Source organism: Notamacropus eugenii, chromosome 5 (genome assembly GCF_028372415.1).
Source record: "Notamacropus eugenii isolate mMacEug1 chromosome 5, mMacEug1.pri_v2, whole genome shotgun sequence".
NCBI classification, from domain to species: domain Eukaryota; kingdom Metazoa; phylum Chordata; class Mammalia; order Diprotodontia; family Macropodidae; genus Notamacropus; species Notamacropus eugenii.
The window spans coordinates 229,733,366-229,757,391 of record NC_092876.1 but is presented as its reverse complement, the minus strand read 5'-3'; the positions used below and the strand labels follow the sequence as shown (position 1 = coordinate 229,757,391).

Genomic DNA, 24,026 nt, shown 5'->3' with positions numbered 1-24,026 from the left:
TTTCTCTAAAACACATAAAAATTAAACCTCTACTGAACATTATCATATTTTTCATTAAACCAAGGATAGAGAGGAACCAATCTGTTCTTCCTCAGTCCTATTCATCAATGACAGATGGAAGAAGTACCTGTATTCTCAGCTACTCTGAATCTGTCAGTAGGATTTTATCCTATCAGTTTGATTAGCTTAAATGGATTGTGTACTGGAATCTTTATGCTTTAATCATCTAGATACTGAAAAAATATGAAATGTGATTTCCTAAAAGGCAATGTACTATTCCAACACATGGCAATTTTCTGTCATCAATTTGAATACCACAATATTCATAAATGGACATTTAAGTATATTTGTTTCAAGTACCTTCCTGAAAAGGGCAACTAAAATGCTTAGTGTGCTATCAAGCATATATCAAGTATACTTTTTCTCTCCCACCATCTCTGTCACAGTTCTAGATAGTAGTTACTCCCCTCCCCATCTCCAACAGAATCAATTTTTATTTGTTGCTTTATCATTATGTCATGTGATGATATAATGCTACCTACTCCCACCAAAAAAAACCAGCAAAAACCAAACACCAAGGGGTCTAGAATATTTGTTCACAACATTAAAAAATGTCAAAATTAGAAAAGGAAGCCAGCGGTTTTTAGTGAAGTCATGTTTCACTAACACAGATCATAACAGAAATAGTAAGGCCTGGCTAGTGGTTAGTGCCCTTTCAAAAGAAAGGTCTATGAGTCAGGAGTCTAAACTTTTTTTTTCTTGAGGTCTGCTGATGACTCCTTCTGTGACCTGTTTGTGAAAATAATTACACTCTTTGTGCTTCTTTTTCTCCTCCTCTCCCTCTCCCCCTCCCCAAGCCTTTCATTCTTTCTCTCCCCATCTTACTCCCAAAACATAAAATCACCTACAGTCTAAAGCATGATCTCCAAAGCATCCCATGAGTCCTATTTAGAAGCCACAGGACTCACATCTCTGATGAGAAATGACTTGAAATAGAAAGGCTCATACAGAAACAGAATAGACATGTGACTAGAACAAAATGACAAAGAGCATTTCTGTATAGGGGTAAACAAAGGCTATCAAGAAACAAACCACCAAGTGGGAACAGAGAACCAAAGCAATGCCCCAAAATTAAGACCTTTGACCATCAAATTGACAAGAGTTTTATGAAGTCAACAAGCATTTTTAAACACTTACTATGTGCCAGGGTAGGGTACTAAGCTCTGGGTATACAAATGCAAGCAAAAACATAGTCTCTGACTTCAAGGGGCTTATTAGTTTCTAATGGGAAGACAACATCAAAAAACTGAAAAGGCTGGGAGATGATGGTATCCAGGATGGAATTAAAAATATTAATGATTTTACCTCAAAATGCTCTCATAAGAAAAACAACTTTACCTCTGAAAATACTATCACAAAAGATTTCTATAAGAGAAAGATTACTGGGAGGGGGTAGTTTGGATAGAAAGGATATGTTTTCTTGTAAGTTATCCTTCTTTCTCACATTCCCTCCCCCTGTCTTGTTCCCCGTCCCCAGCAAAATAGGTTTTATTATCTCAGATGAGTCACTGAGCTTCTAGGGAACTTTGCTTCCTTCATCTGCTAGATGAGATAAGTAAAACAGATAATCTCTAAAGTCCTCTCAGAGGTCTAAAAGCTTACTAAGTGGTATGATTATGATCAATAATATTTACTTGTAACCATTAATATTAATGGCAGCTCATATTTATATAGAACTTTACAATTTAAAGTGCTTTGCACTTCATAAAGAAAAGGCTTATAGAGTCTTATTAGAGGAAAGAGTTAAAGAGAAAGTAGAAAAAAAAACAAACCACAGCCTTGAGGACACCCTCTGGAACTGCAGTGGAGTATAATGGTTACAGTCAATGGCCTGGGCTACCCAGCCCTGCTACTTATCGCATGTCCTCTGGCAAAGCACATCTGTCTGAGCTTGTTTGCTACTCTGTAATATGGGACTAGCAACATTTGTGCTGCACACCCCATAGAGTTGTTGTGGAGAAGAGACAAATTAAGAAATGTATGTAAAGGACTTTATAAATGTTATTTGCTGCTTCTACTGTTGCTTTTAAAATGTATAAAGACATTAGGAATATAACAGTCCAGAAGAGCTAAAAAGAAGATAAAAGGGATGAAGGGAAAACAATGAAAACCTTCAAAGTATCACATTTGTGAGAAGAGTTGTAATATCTGTGGAAATTTTATGGGTTTTGATTGATGGGGGGAGACTGTAAATATGCATAATATGTAAGTGGATTTTAAAACTGCAATTTTTTTTTTAAATCCATCACACAAGGTTGAGAGTTCTAAATGCATTAGGTCATTCTCTAGGATCACAAGATCATCAAGTAAGGGTATCATAGAACTAAGAAGCCTTCCAGTCCAACCACCTTTTACATTTGAAGAAAGTAAGGCCAATAAGACTGACAACAGGCACCTCGGTGGCAAGATGGATAGAGTGCTGGGGCTGGAGTCAAGAAAATCTGAGATCATATCCAGCCTCAAACACTAGTTTCCTGAACCTGGGCAAGTGAGTTAATCCTGTTTGCCTTAATTTACTCACCTGTAAAAGAAGCCAGAGAAGGAAATGGCAAACCCATCCAAAATCTTTGCCAAGAAAACCTCAAAAGGGGTCATGAAGTCGAACACAACTGAAATGACTGAGCAGCAACAATAAATAAAAACTCTTAACAGCTTCAATATTCGAGTTTTCTGAGATTTGACAACCTGGAAGCTTAGAAGAGATTGCAGCTGATCCTCTATGATTCACCTGGAAAGAGCTAATTCCATGCTTCTGGCATATTTCTTAACTTTTCAGAAGTAAAATATTAAAGCAATTTCAGGTATGATTTCACTGTTCATTAATGTACATCATTTCTAAACAGCCTTCGGAAGAGTTATAAATAACTTCTTTTGTAACCATTTTGTTGTTCAGTCTTTTCAGTCATGTCTGACTCTGTGACCACATTTGGAATTTTCTTGGCAGAGACACTGAATGTTTTCCCATTTCTTTCTCCAGTTTATTTTACATATTAGGAAACTGAGGCAAACAGGGTTAAGTGACTTGCCTAGGGTTGTACAGTTAGTAAGTACAGTTAGTAAGTAGAATGTGAACTCAAGTCTTCTTGACTATCCACTGTGCCACCCAGCTGCCTTTTGTAACCATATCTTTGATGGTTGTCCAATCTACTGTTTAAGATAACATTCAAATAGATGGCATTCTATTCATCCAAATAGCCACCTTATTACAATCTAGATAACAACCCTCCATGCATCAAAGGAAAGACATTTTGATGAACTAAACAAAACATATATTACTTAAACTTTAAATAAACAGAACCCATCTTCTGCTCTTAGGCTGCTTTTCAACAAAACAGTCATCAACACCTGTTTTTCCTAAACCTGTCAGAAACTCACAGCGATGTTTGGGTTTTTTTGCTGCAACCCCTTCTGACTATTAATAGAAGGTTTTGGCAAGTGGCTATCTAGCCACACCTTTAATCTTTGTCATGCCATCATTTAATGAGTTAATCATGCACATTTACCAAGACTAATCTGCAGTCCAGAGTATTACTAAATAAGAAAATATTTCATGCAAATTGCACTAAAATTCTGTTTTTAAATTAAATGCAAACATACCTCTTGACCCCCCCCCCCCCCTTAATCAACAGTAAGTAATCAACAGTTCACAGAGGGCACAGAGCAAAAAAAAAGGCTTTCAGAAGAAAAGCCCCTATGGTGGTACCTTCTTGGAGAGACCCAGGAAAGCATAAGTAAATCCAGAAGGATCCCAAAAAGGGATCAACCAAAATTGTGATTATTCTCTTCCTATATTTGAAGGTCCAAAATAGTTTATTCTAGAGTGATCAGAAACTCAGTGAGAAGTTAAAAGGTAGACATGTCTCCCTTAATTGAATAAAGCAGAAAAGAAAGTCTTAACTTTGAATGTACATATATAGTACAAGTGATCTGCTAGTCAACCTGATGTGAACTTATCATTGATTAAAGAATAACCTAGAAGGGGTAATGAACTAAAGAGAAGGTGGGAGAGAACTAGGGTTGTTCAGTTGTTTTTTAGTCATATCTGACTCTTCATTACCCTATTTGGGGTTTTTTTGGAAGAGATACTGGAATGGTTTATCATTTCCTTTTTTAGCTCATTTTACAGATGAGGAACTGATGCAAACAGGTTTAAGTGACTTGCCCAGGGTAACATGGTAAGTGTCTGAGACAGGATTTGAACTCAGGAAGATAAGTCTTTCTGACTTCATGCTGAACACTCTATCTACTGTGTAACCTAGCTAGAGATAGCTAGGGTCCAATGTTCTCTAAGATTCTTTCCATTTCTAACATTCTAAAGCTTTCTAAATGTGCTCCTTGGTCAACAGACATCCTGTTACCCAGTATTCAAAGCAGTACAGATAAAGGCAAGGGAGGAGGAGGTGTAAAGAAATCAGGGAGAGAAATGCCTAAAAGATAGAAAACGCTCTTATTTGGTGACTGTTGAGAAATACTGTAGCTTTCCCTTACCCTGCTAAAGGCTTGTTTAAACTGATTTTGTTTACCTAAAACAAAGTAACAAAGATGTAGCTGAAAAATAAAAGTGACAAAATCATTGACCAGCATGTTCCTGTTATAAATTCTCATACTCAAATGCCTCTCATTTATGAGCGATAATCTCTGGCATTCAACGTGAGTTTCATGAAATAACAGGTAACTTTTTTGAGAAAAGATAAATTCCAATATTTGAAATACACAGATATGAAAACTGTTAAGGGTCAATGGAATCTAGCCTATTCTTAGGTATTAGGCAACTGTTTCCTAAATCAAGAACATAAAAAGGCAGAGGGAGGCTGACTTCCCCTAAGTTACACACAGTTAATTAGTGACGGAGTCTAAACCAGAATCCAGATTCTCTGACCTCCAATCCAATGAATTCTCTCTCCATGCTGCCTCCTCACCCGTAAACTCATGTAGGTGAAAATACCTGTTCGGGGATATACTTTTTGTTCCCTGTAACTCAAGAAATTACCCTTCCCAAAAGCAGTTTTGCAGTTCTTGAAATCACAATTATGGATATTTAGACTTCATAATATAGTAGAAATAAGAGGGACCATGGAATAGTATGTGGTTCTTCATCTTTTTTTGTATAATGGACCATTTTGGCAGTCTGATGAAGTCAATGGACCCCTTCTAAGAATGTTTTTAAATTCCTAAAACAAAACAAAAGATTGCAACGAAGACCAATTATATTGTGATATAGTTATCAAAAAAACATCTTAAGCCTAGATTACAGACTCCAGTTTATATCCCTTTGCTGTGGTGGATAGAGAGCTGGCCTTGGAAGACAAGAGTTCAAATTCCACCCTGACACATACTGGCTGTGTAAATCAGGCCAAGTCCCTTTGCTTCCTAGGGTTCTGAGCAACTGTTTTAGCAATCAATCAATAGACACTTATTAAATGCCTTCTATGTTCTAGGTACTCTTTGAAGACCTAGGGATACAAAAAGAAGCAAAAGGCAGTGTGCCTACCCTCAAGGAGTTTACAATGTGATGGGGGAGACATCATGCAAACAAAGCAAGCTATATATAGGATAAACAGGAAATAATTTTTAAAAGGAAAGCACTAGAATTAAAAGGGGTTAGGGAAGGTTTCTTGTGGAAGGTGGGATTTTAGTTGGGACTTGAAGGAAGCCAGGGAGGTCAGTATAATGGAGAAGGTAAGACCTGCATTGTTAGACAGGAGCCTCCTTATATCAATGAAATTTCAATTCTGGCCTCTATCTCTATTCCAATATTTCAATAAGAGAACATAGCTGTGGTGGTACCAGAGTCAAAAATTCAGGTAGATATTAAAACTCCATGGCTCTCTTTCCCTTGGAATGATGATCAACAACCAACAAGCCAGTGGATTCATAAAATTGACAGCCACCATAACAATATTATTATTATGAAACCAAACCTATAGCATCAATTTCAATTTTATTCTAGAATAAGCCATACAATTTAAAAAACTAAACATTTAACCTGTCATGCAGATAGTATGCATTTACCAACAATGGCTTCTTATCACTCCCTTCATCTGTATTGGAAATCAACTGTACCCAGTTAAATCAGAGTTTCATAAAGGTTGTTTCCAAATTACCAAGCATGAGGTTATTCGGAGCTTCAGTTTAAATTCATTGACTGTACATGGTTCCATTTTTAACTAGCCCTGCTGTGCCTACATATTGTAGCACATATGGCTACATACCATAAAAAACCATGCCCAGCCAGATACCTTTACTCTCAATCCTGCAATGGTAGAGACTCAAAAATGTCAAGGTAGGACTGAAGAATGGGGAAAAAATATATTGCCAGAAATATATCATTTAAATTGTACTTCATATACTTATATTACAAAGGGAAGAAAGCCAATTTCATGTTTTCTACCTTATCCAGTATGCTTTGGGCACTAATTCATTAGAAAGAACCAGCAGTTATTTGTTTTTGTGTGTATGTGTATGTATATTCTGCTTTTAAAACTCAATATATAAAAATCTGTTATTAAAATATGCTAAATTACATGGCAATTATTCCTATTATGAAAGGATTCAGGTCAAATTCCTTTAAGTAGTATGCTCCAATAAGTACACTTAAAATAACTTGCAATTTACAAAAGATTCATATACAACTCTACAAGGACATATTTATTATGTAAAAGTAAATTGCAACTATATTAACAATAAAGACTAGATAAGCTACATCAATAGAATGAAGCAGGCTACTACTGAGGTTATAGTCAGAGGTCGGAGTATTATAAAGGTGAGTTGGAAGAAGTACTCTATTCTAGAATAACAGACTCCATGAATAATTCTCCCATCTATTCATTCTGCCAATGGGTGCCCTTCATCACTAGAAGAAGCAGGTGAAATAGTGTGAAAGATGGTTTCACTGCAAACCCATCACCACTCCTGGAAAAACAGTCTAAGTACAAATCCTTACAACATCTAGTCAGTTTCTTTTTTTGTGGACAGCAGAATTCATGAACATCATCATCTTCCTAATTTAAGCCATAAAGGAGAAGTCATTGACTTCAAGGCAGACCATTTAATGTAATGCATGTTTTTAAAACAGCCTAAAAGAAGTCCAACTGCTTCTCTACATGTCAATATGATCCAATTTCTGTGACTGATGGATGAAAACAGCTGTCTCCTTTGTAAGTTACACATTAAATCATGAGTTTGTGCTTTAAAATAAATAAATAACATGTTCATGTACAGGAAAAAGGAATTTCTAGTTTTCAACTTTACCAGATGTCAAAAATGGACTGCATTTAAGGACAAGACTTGTTTCCACCCCCTAAAAAAAGCTACTTTTTTTTCTTCACATAATGAACAGTCTGGAATCAGTACAGAGAAGAAGCCAAGAACATGCAGATGTCTGCACTCAAGTCATTTTGTTGGCATGCTTTTGTTCTCCAAGAAATAAGAGCACACATCTTTCTACAAATGGAGTAGCAGACTACTCAAATGTGAGCACATGCTGGTATGACAAACCTTGCTTATCCGGTAGTCTCTTTTAAAGATTACTAAGGTGGGTATATATTCATCTTCTCGATAAATATTTGCTTGCTGAAGCCATAATCAATAAACTGTAAATATAGCTACATTTTCAGTTGTGTTTCATCACCTATTGGAACTATGTATATTTCAATTATATTATTTTAAAAATAGAGAATATTCCAAATCATTTTAGTAGGTATTTCAATTCCTTTATTTTGGATAATTGTCTCAGTTCTCATATTCTGCATCATTTTGCTTATTTGAAAATACAAATTGCAAACATCACATCAACAGATTTTTCATGGAATAGGCAACTTTGGAATAACAAATTTTGTCATCCTAAACAATTTTTTCAAAGTACCTTCCAGGATACCATGACAAAGCTGTCTTTTTTAAAGGGTGGTGGGCAAAAAGGATCAGAGATCTTAGGTCACTAACCTGTGATCTAAAAAATTTAAATCTCTCTGTAATCTCTTGAAAAAACACTTTTATGGACAAAACCTTTTATGTCCTCACTATATTTCAGTAATCTTAGAAGAAAGAATCACCTGGAAAATCTACCTTAGAAATAAAAACTAAAACATGAAACAGGTTCTAAGTTTAGTTTTGATAAATTACAAATAAAAATATACCCAAACACTATCAATATGAAATATAGTTTAAGTTTGTATTTTAGTTCAAAAGAGTTATGTCTATCAAACTATCTGGAAATTAACATTACCAAGGTAGTTACTCTTTTTAAGGAGCCTCTCTCAGTATTGGTGCGCAGTGCTGGAGACCTCCAAAATTAGTCTCTACCTATCCCACATGGAAATATATTTAACATTCAGTAGGTACCGTGGGTGACAGATATGACTACTGAGAAGCCAAGTGGGGTCAAAAGGCATGGAAATACTAGGGAAATGGGGTGAGGGAAGCAAGTTCATAAAATCAACACCAGGATCAAATGATTTGAAGTGTCTTTCTTTTCTCCCTTCCCGTCCGTTAGTCCCGCTCTGTTAGAATTAGACGTGTAGTAGCCAAGCATTCCCAATGAAATTCCGCCTCCTAGTGCTACAGTTGAAGCAATATACAGGGTGCCCGGGCTGGGCAGGAGAGGGAATAGTGAGAACCTATCCGAGCTAAGTCCAATATATCCCCATCAGCAGCTTTTCACCTTTTGTTCCCCTCTCCTCAAACAGAGAAGGTGCAGTACCAAGAAGATCCAAAGATAGCAACCTACAATTCCCTTAGGAAACTGAGTCCGTTTTTTGGCATCCTTGGGCCAACGAACTGATGAGCAAGTATGAACCTCTCCTCCCTTAAATCGGAACGCAGTTAAGTAGGTACTCTCCTGCTCTCTACACAAAAGCTTTGGGATGCCCGGGTCACTGGGGGACAGAGAGCGGAAAAAGAGGAAGATGCCTTGCTCTACAGAGTCTGCATAAGGAGGGCAGCAGCTGCATCAGGATGTGTGCTAGGGAGCGGGTGCGTGTGTGTATGTGTGTGTGAGTGGGTGCGTGGGTGCGCGCGCGCGCGCGTGTGTGTGTGTGTGTGTGTGTGTGTGCGCGTGTGTGTAAGAGAGAAAGGAAGAGATAGAGGGAGACAGGGGGAAGGAGGCACCGGGAGAGAGGCAGAGACGTGTGTGTGTGTGTGTGTGTGTGTGTGTGTGTGTGTGTGTGTGTGTGTGTGTGTGTGTGTGTGTGTGTGTGTGTGTGTGTGTGTGTGCAGGGGGAGGGGAAGAAGTCCTCCAACCCTTCTTACCTTTCAAAGACCAGCCTGACCATGAAGATGAAGAAGGCCAAGGGGAAGGCGAGATAGAGATCTTCAGCCTGGGGGAAGGTGGCTTCTTCTGTATTCTTCAGATCTGCCCAGGTGACATTGTGGGGAAGCCAGAACCTCTCGTTCCAGAACCAGGCTAAGATCCCTGCCATCTTGCTTTGTCCAGCCTTGTCCTGCAGATCTCGCTGCAGCGGCCGGGCTCCTTGCAATGTCCTGGGGATAGAGGAGGGCGGGGATGCAGATCCGTCCGTCCCCTGGAGCCTCCGCAGCCTGGACCCCGTCTGCTCCTCAGCTGCCTCGGCCACCGCAGCTGCCGCTGCTGCTGCTCCTGGCGATGGCTCGAGCTCCTTCTAAGCTCTGACTCTCGTCTCTCTCTCTCGCTGGCCGCGCTGGGGAAAGGGGCCGCCTTGCCTGTCACATGGCAGCCCGGGCCGCTAGCCCTGATTGGCTCTTCCGGCCGTCAAGCAGCCCAACACACGCGGACCCACGGAGGAGCCCCCACACCCCTGAGGGCAGGCGCCGCCGCTGCGCTCTAGGGTGCCACGGACGCGGAGCGGATCCCTAGGGCAGGCAGCAGGCCAGCTACCGCACGCCACTCCTCCAGCCCTGGGGAACTGAGCGTGTTACCTGTGAAAGGTCCCTGAAAGCTGTCCGGGCCAGTGTGCATGCTCGCACATGCTCAGTGCAAGGACTCCTGCCCCATCGGAGTTCCAGAACGAGAACTCTGTACTTTCCGCTGGATTCGTGGTGGCCGCCACGGACGGCTGGCGGGATGTGGAAGAGCGCCGGGGTAGTTTGGGATTCGAATGGAATCTTGGGCTGGAGATAGGCTCAGAAAAGGAGAAGGCTGGAGTTGATGCAAAAAGGAAGGGGGAGAAAGAAAAGAGTCCTGCTTGAAATAAGGAGAGAAAGCAGAGCTGGGATCCTCTGGCAAGAACGGGGGTCCTCCCGCCTCCGCGTTCCACCTCTGGTTCTCTTACACCACCCTCACTCAGAGTTCTGGTTTCTTACGCTTGATATTTTAAGCCCACGTGCTTCAAAAACCGCTTTTTTCGAGAAGGGAGACGAATACTGATGACAAACCGCAGCATATTGTACCCACTCTCAGGAACTAGTGAGTGCTCAGACCAAAATTCTGGCTTCCTGCCTCATAGATAACTTCATCAATTCTGCCTTCAAATGTTAGAGAATAAAAGGACAGTGGCCCCTGGGCAGGAAAGGATCATTCAAAAATTAATTTCGCAAACAGTAAGTGGGAAGAAAGTCTGGTGTAGAAAGAGCACTGGGTTTGGTGTAGAACGAAGAGGAGGACCTGGATCCAAATCCCAGTTGTGTTACTGTGTGACCTTGGACAAAGATACTTAGGGCACTAGTCTTGAAGTCCAGGAGACCGGGTTCAAATCCTGCCTTAAAAATTTATTAGCTGGAGAAGGAAATGGTAAGCCACTCTAGTATCTTTACCAAGAAAATCCCAAAATGGGATTACAGAGAGTCACACTGGACTGAACAACAACCTGTGACTTCAGGGTCCATTCCCACTATAATATGGGTTGAACTAGAAAATTGTTGTTAAACCTCATGTTGAAATCCATACAAGCAACTGAAATATGAGTTAGAATGAGATAAATGTATAGGAGGAGTTGAACAAACATACATATGAGAAATTTCAGGAGAGATCCCTTATAGCTGCAGAGATTTGGGGAATGGGGAACTCCTCAGCTGGGTCATGAAAATAGAGAAAATTTTCAACAGACTGAAATGTAGGTGGAGTCCATTTCAGCTTTGGAAGTCCATATACGCAGATGCGCAAACGGAGAGGGAAATAAGAATGAAGAATCATTAGTAGCCCAGTTTAGTTGGAGTACAGTGTACATGAAGGGAAGTTAGTGTTCTCACTAATGTAAAATTGGTGCCCAGAGTCTGAAGACCAGATATGTTACATTTAACCCCTTCCTCCAGGATTCTTGGTACCTTCAAGATGATTGGGGGTGAGGGGGATTCTTGGGCTCTAACAATGGCTCCAGACCCCACCAGTAGTGTTTCCTCACCAGTTAGGGATTGGGCCCCTGTACACCAGTTCCATTTAACCACTAACTTCTCTTTTACAAAGGAATATTTACTTCAAGAAGTATAATCACAAATATACAAATTTATTCCCCCAACATGTGGGGCTTAATTCTCTTCAGTTTCATAAATTTACCCAATTCCTATTTAGAACAGTTGCAATTCCAAGTCCAAAACCCTCTTTGGGCTTGACACCTAAGCACCCTCATTTTTTAGGGCTTCCCTGCCAAGCACGTTGCAGGATCTCACCTGGAATCTTGGTTTAGCAGCCTGAACTCCCAGTTCATCTAGAAACCGAGGACAAATGAAACATAACAAAACAAATATTCTTAGACCAGAGGAGAGAAGAGGGAAAAGATATGCTCCCCTTCTTGGTTCAGTTCCTGGTGCCTTGCTGGAGGTGATCCCTGATCTTCTCCTTCTGAAAGCAAAAAAAAAAAAAAAAGAGTGGGCAGGAATTAGAGAGTTACTACTTCAGTCTGGAAGTTTTTAAAGATGCAGCCTATTCCAGCTACACAGTCAGTCAAAGAAAACTACTCCAACCCACATGATAGGAGAATATGGAGTAGGACGCTTCCACGTTAGAAGACCTAGGCATGTTCCCAGATCTGAAGGCCCCACATCATTGATAACTAAATACCATACAGAAGCGGATGAAAGATCCATTCAGGTCAATATTCTAACCATGGCACTACCATGTTATTCAAAAACATGGAAAGGTGCCTTCTTAAAGGTGTCTTCTACCATTCAATTAAGTAATGTGGCTAAACAATGTAGCTCTCTTGTAATCAGTCTGGAAAGTTTTAGGGCAAAGGTGAGTTTTTAAGAGTTCTTCAAATTATGGAATTTGTTGGTCAATGGAAAAAGGATGTTCTAGAGAAGGCCAGCCCTCAGTCTGATACTTCTGTACTACCTCCACATTGGCACTGATGTTAATTCAGAATCTAGCAGAGGTCAAGCTACATTGACCAAGGAGAACTTCATCCTAGGAATTTCAAATTTGCCCTGGCTAAAGGAGGCTATTTTCTCCCCCAAACAGCCCAAACTGCCACCTCTTTCAATTTCACACCTCCTAAACCCCATGGTCCATTTTCAAGCAGGGCAGAGAGACATCTAACTATTGGCCACTGAAATGAACGATGGTCAGGATTTGTTAAGTGCCTATGTTGTGTCAGGCACTGTGGGGACACTAAGAAAGACAAAAGATAGTCCCTGCCCTTGAAGACATTGCAGTCTAATGGGGTAGACAACAAGCAAACAGAACATACAAACAGGCTATATACAGAATAATCAGCAGACGGAAGGCATTAGAATTAAGAAGGGTTGGGAAAGGGTTTTTGAAGAAGAAATTTTACCTGGGGACTTGAATGAAGCCAGGAGGTGGAGATTAGTGAGAGCATTCTGGGCATGAGGGAAGAGCCAAGGAAAGTGCCCCAAACTGAACATAACTACTTCTCTTCATGAAATACGTCAGTCGAAAAGTTCACGTGACCCCTAAATTGAAGGGGTGTAACTAATGAATAGGTAAAACATCCTCCTCCAGAGAAGGGAGTGTTATCACTTGTTTTCATAGTCTTAAAATGTGAAAGCTAGGACTATCTAGTCCAAATGTATATACAAGGTATATGCCTTAAAAAAATCTTTTTTTAGCTTTAATAACTTCAGAAGTGTAACTGATATGACATATAAAAATATCATTTGAAACCATTTGTTTACATTTCATTGATACTTAGTCTTATGAATTTTAAACCATTTTTTGTTTTAATTTTTATGATTACAAAATTTTTTTATAAAAAAGTATTCTATTTTTATAAAATTTTTATTAAAATAATTTTTATTTTAATTTTACAAGGTGAGACACTCTGTCTTTATGCATTGTGTGTTTCTAGATGACACTTTCTCTGCCTTGGATTGGTACAGGAAGTCCTCCTGCTTAATCACTTTAGTCACACCTGACCTATCACCATTAGACTGGGTTGTGTCAAAACTGTCGAATGTGCACCAAAACCTCATTCTTTGGATGAACTTAAGGTTAGAATTACAAAGGCAATCCTTTCACTCACTAAGTAGGAGCAGAGATGTATGGAGTGCTCAAGGAGGACTAGCACCTCTGGTGTGAGGGTTTGCTAAAGACTTTTCAAGGCTGCTGATGCACCTTCACCCTACTCTCAGTTGTAGCTCCAAGAAGCTGTAGATGCTCAGCGACCACAACTCAGTAAATTGTCTTGGCAGGCTAAACCAAGGTGAGAGTAAGTAATAGACCTCAAACTTGTTGGTGAGTTAGGGGATATGTACTCCAAGTGTGAGAAGACTTCCCCTGGTGAAATGGGCAGATGTGAACAATTTGTTCCACCAGGCCACGAAGGCAGTTAAAGCAGGCACCTTGAGTGCTTAGAGCTTGGTCGGACCTTGAGGATGCCAGAGTCATCCACTGTATCCTGGGCTGTCACTGGTCCTCTTGACTTTTGTCCTACCATAAAACTTTGATGACTCAAGGAGAGTGAAGTGGAGGACTGCCCAACTCTGTCTCACTTAAATCTAATTCACAGGCAAGTCAAGATATCCTCATTGGTCATCTTCAAAAACAAAAGACAACAGGTAAGAGCTGATGGAAATTTTTACAAAGTGCAAAACTGACTACTGCAATATATGTCACAAGACGGTGGTTATGTTGAATTTTAATAAGAAACATCAATATTTTAAAAATAATTAAATTTTCAATTTTTTAAAAAAGTTGTTAGCACGTGTTAAATATATTAAAAGCTTTAAATGCCACTAAGACTTTTGGGACACCCTATATAACTCCACTGGGTAGGGTACTTTATTTCTCAAACAACAGGGAGACATAGGATCATGGGAACATAAAATGTTAAAACTTGAAGAGACCTTAGAAATTAACCAGCTCAACTTCCTCATTTTACAGATGACAAAACAAAGGTCCACAGAGTTGAAGTGACTTACCTGAAATTATTTCAGATAATAAAGAACAGAGGCAGGATTCAAACCTAGGTGCTCTGAGTATAAATCCAAGACTCTGTCATCAATCCCATTCTTTTATGCCATGGATTCAGATTTGAAAATGTTCTATTTATTTGAAAATGTCTATATTTAGTGGTTTTATATAATTATATAAATGGTTTTTCAAGTGAAGCACAAGCTCTGGATGCCTCTACCAAGCTGAAAAAGTTTAGCACAGTACCTGGCACATGATGATACTTAATAAATGTTTTTTGATTGATTAAAAAGCATCAAGTATGTCTCCAGGAAGTCTTTTGTCCAAGGAACAGAATAGTTAAATTGGGAACACTTCATCACTAGGTTTGCCACAGAATAACCATTGACTAGGTCATAACAGAGTTGTCATTTCTGTCAGTCATTGTCCTTAGTCAATGACCTTAATCAGGTCCTTGTAACACTGAAGTAAGTATATATTGGCTATTGTCATAGTATAAAAGCAATTCTCTTATTCTGTACCTCAACATTTCAATGACGTGCAATTTTATCAGTATGAGCATACCATCCATTGATTTAAATACATAAGTTAGTAGGCTGACGAAGAGTCTCTGGAACCAAAAAGTTCTTTACCTACAAATGACATGGTGATGTCTCTCTGAACTTAGATGATCCCTCAACGACGAGTCATGAAGTCCTTCACCAGGTCCATCTTAGAAGCCTTTTCAGCTTGATAGAATATACCATTCTGCTGGCATAGCTTGAAGAATTCTCCTAACCTGTCCTTCCAATTACTCCCTATTCTAAACTTCGGTCTCTCCCTCAGCTTCTTTCCTCCTAACCCTATTTTTTCATCCTCACCATTACGTCCAGTTCCTCCATTCCTCCCAACCCATCAATCCCACTCTAGCCTCGATTTATTCCCTTTATAGTCTTAGGTGGTTAACGGATTCAACTATAAACTATGCAGCCAGGTTCTGTGTTAAGCACTGAGGATGCAAATAAAAGCAAAAAAAGCTTTTTTTCCCACCTCAGGAAGTTTCAAATCTAAAAATTCTAAATCGAGTACATAAAGGGAAGCTAGCAGAGGGGAAGAGTCAGGAGTACAGGTAAAATGGATAGAAGCATAGCTGGAGGTGGCCTAGAATGTAAGGTCAAAGCTTGCCTCTCCAAGCTCAGGGGCCCAACCCCCATGGTGATCCCTTTATTCTTCCCTGATAGACAGTATATACCATACTCTACAAACCTCTACTCAAGCCTCCTGTAATATATGTCTTCCCTTTTCCTTCTCAGGAAAGTACCTCAACTACTATTTTATTGAGAAAATAAAGGACATCTATCATGTGATTCATTTTGTCCCATACGCTATACTTCAGGTCATCCCCACTTCTCTCTTTCTTTGCTACAGTTGCTGAGGAACAGAGGATAAGTTGGCCCTTATTCTTGACCAAGTCAACCTTTTCACTTGTGTTTTTCACCCCATCCCTTCCAGTCTTTTCTAGGAACTTGGCTTGCCCCCTTAATTTTCAAACTTTCTTTATCCCCCTTCTAGTTCCTTATCTCCTATAATCTTTCTTTCATTGATAAAACTTCTGAAAATGGTAGTTTACCCTCATTGCTCTCATCTCTTCCCCTTACATTTGCTTCTCAATCTCTTGCTCCACGATCTTTCCCAATAATAATTATTTGATTCTGGAGGACTCCACATGGCACCACTCTACTGAAACTGAAACTGCTCTCTCCAAGGTTACCAATAACTTCTTAACTGCTCAGTCCAATGCTATTTTCTCAGTCCTTTTTCTATTTAAACTTTATTTAATTTTTCACATCATTGATCATCCCTTGACTTTTTTTTTACACTGCTCTCCCTTCGTTTTTCCTATTTTTCTGATGATTTCTTTTCAGTCTCCTTTGCTGGATCATTATCCTGGTTCTACCCACTTAGTCTGGGCTTCCTCCAAAACTGGCCACCCTCCTTTCCCTTCCTCCCTCTAGTCTGCCTTTCCTCTTCCTATTCATTCATCATCCATCTATAATCTCTCTTCCAATGTGGCCATTGCCAGTTATCCTGACCTGTGTCTTGCCAGTGGAAAAGAGAGAGTGGGGCTGATGACTTTACACAGCTCTGCCTCACTTAAATCCAATTCACTTACAAGTCAAGATATCATCCTCCTGATGTCATTGGTCCTCCTCTTTGAGAACAAAAGACAAGCAACAGCAATAAAAACCATCTGATCTACAGTTCTACATTGTCAGCTTCCTGCTAGACATCTCCATGTATCCTACAGTAATTTCAAACTGCCCATGACCAAAATGGAACTGACTGTATTGTCCACTCCTCCCCCAAACTATCCCTTCTCTAAATGACTTTATTTCTATTGAAGATTTCTATCCAAACACCCAGGTTTGAAACCTTATCATCTTTTCCTTTCCTTTACCCCACCCCCAAATCCAATTAGTTACCAAATCTTGTCAGCTTTCCTCTACAATATCTCTCACTTCTATCCCCTTCTCGCAACTTATAAATTCCTTTAACAATTCATGCCCTTGTCAACTCTTGCCTGACTTTTCCAAAAATATTTTAATTGTTCTCCCTACCTGCCTCTAATCTCTTGCCTCTTCAGTCAATCCTCATATAGCTGCCAAATTTATATTCTCTGGACCTCAATTTTCTCACCTGTAAAATGAGGATAATTATAGCACCTCCTGAGCATTGTTATGAAGATCAAGTAAGATACTTTATGTAAAATGCTTTGTAAATCTTTTTGTTGTTGTTTAGTCATATCCAACTCATTGTGACTCTATGGACCATACTGTCCACGGGGTTGTCTTGGCAAGGGTACTGGAGTGGTTTACCAATTCCCCCTCCAGTGGATTAAAGCAAGCAGAGGTTAAGTGACTTGCCCAGTGTCACATGGGCTAGTAATTGTCTAGTTACTAGTAACTGCTCTATCCATTGAGTCATCCAGTTGTCTCCTAGGCAAACAAAGGTTGTGATTTGCCCAAGGTCACACAGCTAGTTTCTGAGGCTGGATTTGAACTCAGATCTTAACTGACTCCAGACACGGCATTCTATCCACTGAGCCACCTAGCTGCTTCTTGTAAATCTTAAAGTGCTATAAAATGTGACTATTATCATATTTCCAAAATATAGATTTGACCACGTCACTTTCCTGCTCAGAAATCTTCAGAGGCTCCCTATTGTGTCTAAGATAAAATGAAGACTCCTCAGCCTGTCATTTAAAACCCTCCACAATATGACTTCTATCTATCTTTCCAGTTTATTTCATATTGCTCTCTTTCACACACACTCTGCTCTAATCAAGTTGTACTGCTAGCTTCTCCATGTCCACAACATTTCATCTATTGCTTCCCTATAATTTTGCATGGATATCTCTCACAGCTAAAAGGCACCTCTTCCTCATCTCTCCCTCCTAGAACACCTAGCTTCCTTCAAAGTATAACTCAAGTACCCTTACTACTTGAGGCTTTTAGAAATCTCCCTTCCCCTCCCCACCAGTTGTTAGTACTCTTTTAATTATATATTACTTTATACATCTTTTGTATGTATCTGCTTACATTTTGTATCCCTCCCTTCCACTCAATCATGAGCTCCCCTTGAATGAAGGGAATGGTTCAATTGTTTGCCATCAAATTTCCGTTGCCTTATAATGCTCTGCACATAATAATTCCTCAATACGTATTTTTTTCCAAATGGAATTGTATGGATTCTAAGTTCACCTCCGCATGTTAATGAGGTATCAGAGTAGGACTTTTAATAGCAGTTATCCAGCAACTCCACTCTGAACTTCATTATCCTAAAGGCAGACAGTTATTTAAATGGGCCCCATTCTGTGCCTAGTGAGTTTGAAGGGGTCTGACTTTCATTGAAAAATAGGCTTATTAAATGACCAGGAAGACTTCAGAGAGACCTGGAAGGACTTATATGAAATTATGCTAAGTGAAAGAAACAGAGCCAGGAGAACATTGTACACCGTAACAACCACAGTATGTGAGGAATTTTTCTGATAGCTTAGCCCTTCACAGCAATGCAAGGACCTAAAACATTCCCAAAGGACTCGAGGCAAAATGCCATCCACATCCAGAGAAAGAATGGAACTCAGAATGAAGCAGAATATTTTCTTTTCTATTATGTTTTGTTTCATTTGGGTTTTTCTCATGGTTTCTGCCATTCATTTTTAATTTTTCTATGCAACATGACTAATTGAAAATGTGTTTAATAAAAATGTATGTGTAGAACCCATATGAAATTCCCTCCCTCAGGGAGGGAAGGGGGAGGGAGAGAGAGAAAATCTAAGACTTATGGAAGTGATTGTAGAAAACTGAAAACAAATTAATAATAAAAATTTAAAAAAGAAAAATAGGTTTATTTAAAACTATTTCATGCTTTTAGATTTTATTTCAGTTTATCATATTCTTAAAACCCACATCCTTAAGCTTATTAGTAAATGTGATTTTACCCCTAATCATTCAGGATTGATTTCTTTGCTTTGGAGGCTGACTTTGTACATTGGGGTATGTATTTGCCAAGTCATTTAGCGAGTTTCAAACCCATTTTTGTTTGCCTGTTATCACTAGGATCAAGAGTAAAATTCATCCTATAATGAAACTTGGGGGCAGTCCATGTGGAGATGAGGGCTTGGGGATGTGGGGAAGGAAGCAGTTGGAAGAATCTTCTAGGTACAGTTGAGGAAAAGTCTGAGGAAATCACTTCCTTTTCTGAACCTCAGTTTCTTCCTGTGTAAAATAAGAGGCTTAGACTAGCTATCTATAAGCCTCCTTCCTACTTTGACATTCTGACATGCTTTAGTTTATATAAGCTGGGGCAACTCTAAAAGCTGAGCCCAGAGCAAGAATCAAATTCCACTCAGGATTTGAGACTCTTGAGCATGGTTACAATTAGTACATTTTCTAATAGGGGGAAAGAAATCCTTGTTCTCCCTGGGTCCTTACAGCATGCAAGCCATCAATATCCATGTCCAAATACAGCAGTCATCTACAGTCCTGAGTAGAGAAATGAGTGCTTCCTAACATTGCTACACTTGTGCCAAGAAGGGGTACTCTAGACTGCATAAGTCTTCGATAACACATGTCCTCTAAAAGGGTCTTAGATGAATATGACATTTCTCCTCCTTACAGGGCCAACATTGCCTCTGGCTATCAGGCCAGGTGGTGAGGGTTTGAGGCTCTTTTGTTTCCTCCCCCTCAGCTCCTATAGAGAACATCACTTGAAGTCATTTTTGAAAGTGACAACCATCAATTAGATGTGCTACTTCCAGCTAAACCAAACCACTGGTTCATTTTTTTAAATGTCTTCTCTCAAAGCAATCAGAATCTATTTAAATGTTAATTTTTCCCTTGTAATTTTCTTTAACCTATTAATGTTGTGGTGAAGTCTAATTAAAATCTTAACTATGCCCAGTGTACTCAGAAGCTACCCAGGGAGTGTGAAAAATAGTCAGATTTGGCTGTAGGCTGTATACTCTGTGGGCCTGCTTCTGTCTAGTTCTACATGAGTCCATAGCTAAATTCTACATTTTGACATGCACTTGCAACTTTCATGTTTTTGTCCATTAGATGGTATTATTTATGTTACCTTGGATTTGTTATTTATTCTCTCAGGGTCTCAATTTCCTCTTCTTTAGATGAGAGAGGAATGTGCAAAAATCAAATCTTTAAGATCCCTTATGAACGATAAAGTCAATGATTTTGTTTAGGTCTTTTGGTTGGAAGGGGAAGGGTTTTTGGACCTGTGATTTAATCTCTGTAAGAACTCCCAATGTGAAAACACCCCCCAACAAGGCAGATAAGAAACTCATCAGAGTCTTATATTTACTGAGAATAACTGTGAATATCAATGAAATCACAGGTCCTGTACCATGGGAAAAGAATAATAATTATTTTGGGGTATATTTTAAAATTCATTTTAAATTTAAATACAAAACAAGAAGGAAATAAAAAGAACATTGCCATGTACACAGCAGAGATTAATAATCATTCACATCATATATATTTACAAGATTTTCTTAGTACCTATATCTAGAAACAATTTTCTTTTCTTTTCTTGAAATCTCAACTAACAAAATAGGGCTACATTGGTGAAAAAGAGGATTTTATTTTATTATAACCATGGTGCTACTTACCTCAGTTGGGTTTTAGGACACTTACTGAGATAGTAGATCACCAAATATTTCCAAGTTTCTGTTTATATTTTATTGGGAAGTACCTTCCTCAGACTGGGGCTCTACATATGGAGATAAGATTAGGAAGCCACTTCAAAGGAGACTGAGAATTCTAGCATTTTTGCCAACCCAAATCCACCACAGCCAGAAGCTTCATAGCTTTGTTTGGCATCTAACCCAGACAGGATTGGGACCAGACTGACTCTGAATGATAAAAGAATGAGTCAGTGAACAGGGAGAGTAAGAAACTCTCCCTAGGCCTAGTTCCATTTAAATTTTCATTTAAAACAGGAGTTATCTAGTCTTCTCAGTTGACTTATTAGTTTGTAACTTTCCTCTTCTATTTATTTTAAACTCCTGCCTGTTTCTCCCTAGGTAATATTTTAATTCATTTAATATTTATTTAATATCTACCTTGTATCCTGTCATCAGATCACATATTTAGGGTTGGATGGAACCACATAGATCTTAATCAATCTTCTCATTTTGTTATTATATAATAAAACTAAGATGCAAGAAAGGCAGTAGACTTCCTCCAAACTGAGCAGTTTTTAAGTAGCAGCAGTAGAATTAAAACCCAATTATTCTGACTCCATATTCAGAATTATTTCCATTACACCACCTTAGAAGGTAGATACTAAAATGACCCTCCATGCAAACCATATCCTTAAGAAGCATACATCTAATCAATGGGGTGAAACACATATACATTTAGTCATAAGTTAAGATATGATTAAATGCCCTTCCCCTCTACCATGGTACCACAGATGTGAGCTGAATTGAATTAAAATGTATTATTGTTATAATATTTAGAATACTTTTCTAATCAGTAAACTGAGGCCTGAAACAGGAAAGGAAATTACTACTTCTAATAATAACTAACTTTTGTATAGAGTTTTAAGGTTTGTGAAGCATTTTGTAGCTATTACTTCATTCAATCCTAGGAGGTAGATGTTATTTTTATCCCCATTTTACAGATAAGGAAACTGAAGTAGATAGCAAGTTAAGAAATTTTTCCCAAGTCATGAGACTAGGGTGTAAGGTCAAGTTTGAAGACAGGTCTTCCATACTCCAGATTTAGCACTCTATCCACCATGTCACCTAGCTAACTCAAAGAAAGGGTAAGTGACTTTCCCAGGGCCTTACTGCTACTAAGTATAAGATAGAATTCAGACTCAGGTCTTCCTGATTCCAAGTCCTTTTGTCTAACTACTGAGTCACCTAGCTGCCTCTTATTTATAACTGTGTTTTAGTCCTTCAGTTTCGAAGAGGACCATGACATCAGGGAAATGATGACATGACTTGCAGTTGACTTTGATTTGAGTGACGGAGGGCTGTGCAAGGTCACACCGGCTTCACTTTCTCCTGCAGAGCCATGTAGGTCCATTGGCCAGATATTCATCAGGATGACTGGAGATGCCCCAAGGTACAAAGGGAGACCCTGGTCCTTTTAGGCTAAGGCTTTTTCAGGTTCTCACTTTGAGTGTGGTAGCACCCATTCAGTGAATAGACCTCTTTAAGAAATGAGTCAAGGGATAACTCCTTTAATTAGAAAAAAAAAGAAAAAAAAATCAAACTGAGAGGAGAAGACGCTCAGGATTGCTGTTCCAAAGAGAAATACTTACCATTGACATTCACTGTAAGCCAGGAAGGCCTCAAATGTATCCATTAAGTGGAGTTTGGGCAGGGTCATACTGTGTTTCCCCCCCTCCCCCACCCCAGGAAACTTCTGTAGATCACCTGACAGGATAAGATACCAGACACTGAGGTCCTTCCTTGAACTAAAATGCCAAGCATTCACACTCTGCTTCAGAGAGTACAACTCCAATGGGCTGGCCATGTTGTTTGAATGCAAAATGTATGCTTGCCAAAAAGTCTTTTATGGAGAACTCACACAGGGCAAGAGTTCACGTGGTCTTCAGAAGAAGTGATAAAAGGGCACTCTCAAGGTCTCTCTTAAGAACTTTGGAATTGATAGTGTGACATGGGAGACATTGACACATGATCGCTTAGCATGGTATGCCCACATCAGAGAAGGTGCTGTGTAATATGAGCAAAGCAGAGTTGAAACAGCTCAAAGGAAATGCAGAATGCACAAATTTAGAGTATCCACCCCAAATGTTCACACAAAGTATATGTGCTGGACTTGTGGTAGAGCATTCTGAGCTCATATTTGTCTGATCAGCCATAGTCAGACACATTGAAACTTGATTGTAGCATAGTGATGTCATTTTTATCCTCTTGGGGAACAAGGGACAACAACCATTGTATTCCAATCGATGAGCTTTAGAGTGAATTGGGTTTAGGGTTTTGTGAAAGAAAGAAAGAAAGAATTCTCTAAGTATGTCATCATATCATCTGCAAAGAGTGATAACTTAGTTTCTTCTTTGCCTATTCTAATTCCTTCAATTTCTTTTTCTTCTCTTATTGTTAAAGTTAACATTTCTAGTACCATATTGAATAATAGTGCTGATAATGGACATCTTTGTTTCACTCCTGATCTTATTGGAAATGCATCTAGCTTATCCTCATTGCATATAATGCTTCCTGATGGTTTGAGGTAGATACAGCTTATTATTTTGTGGAAGGCTCAATTTATTCCTATGCTCTCCAGTGTTTTCAATAAAAATGGGTGTTGCATTTTGTCAAAAGGTTTTTCTACATCTATTGAGATAATCATATGGTTTCTGTTAGTATTGCTGTTGATATGATTAATAATGTTGATCGTTTTCCTAATACTGACCCTGCCCTGCATTCCTGGTATAAATCCTACTTGATCATAATGTATTATTCTCATGATAAGTTCCTGTATTCTTTTTGTTAATATCTTATTTAAATTTTTTGCATCTATAATCACTAGAGATTGGTCTATAATTTTCTTTCTCTGTTTTGGCTCTTCCTGTTTTAGGCATTAGAACCATATTTGTACCATAAAAAGAATTTTGTAGGACTCCTGTGCCAATTTTCCCAAATAATCTATGTAGTATTGGAATTAACTGTTCTTTAAATGTTTGATAGAATTCACTTGTAAATCCATCTGGACCTGAAGATTTTTTCCTAGGGAGTTCATTGATGGCTTGTTCAATTTCTTTTTCTGAGATAGGGTTATTTAAGTATTTAACTTCTTTTTCTGTTAATCTGGGCAATTTATATTTTGACCCAGCAATATTGCTTCTAAGATTGTATCCCAAAGAGATCATGTAGGAAAAGGTCCTACATGTACAAAAATATTTATAGCAGCTCTCTTTGTGGTGGCCAAGAACTAGAAATCAAGAGGATTCTCATTAATTGGGGAATGGCTGAACAAGTTGTGGCATATGAATGTCATAGAATACTATTGTGATATAAGAAATGGTGAACAGGAGGACTTCAGAGAGGCCTGAAAGGACTTATATAAACTAATGTTGAGTGAAATGAGCAGAACCAGGAGAACATTGTACACAGTAACAGCCACGGTGTGTGAGGAGTGTTTCTGTTAGACTT

At 38.9% G+C, this 24,026-nt stretch overlaps 1 protein-coding gene across 2 annotated transcripts in view; it reads right to left on the bottom strand.

Annotated features, from left to right (window-relative positions):
- CERS6 (ceramide synthase 6) overlaps window positions 1-9,935 on the bottom strand; it is a 291,305-nt gene extending 281,370 nt beyond the window's left edge. The window contains exon 1 of one of the 2 annotated variants that reach the window (XM_072612222.1): window positions 9,307-9,935. In XM_072612222.1, coding sequence (XP_072468323.1) covers window positions 9,307-9,476 — 170 coding nt within the window. In that variant the 5' untranslated portion in view covers window positions 9,477-9,935. The remainder of the gene's footprint in view (window positions 1-9,306) is intronic. The other variant, XM_072612221.1, reaches the window with a different exon arrangement.
- Between the last annotated feature and the right edge of the window lie 14,091 nt (window positions 9,936-24,026).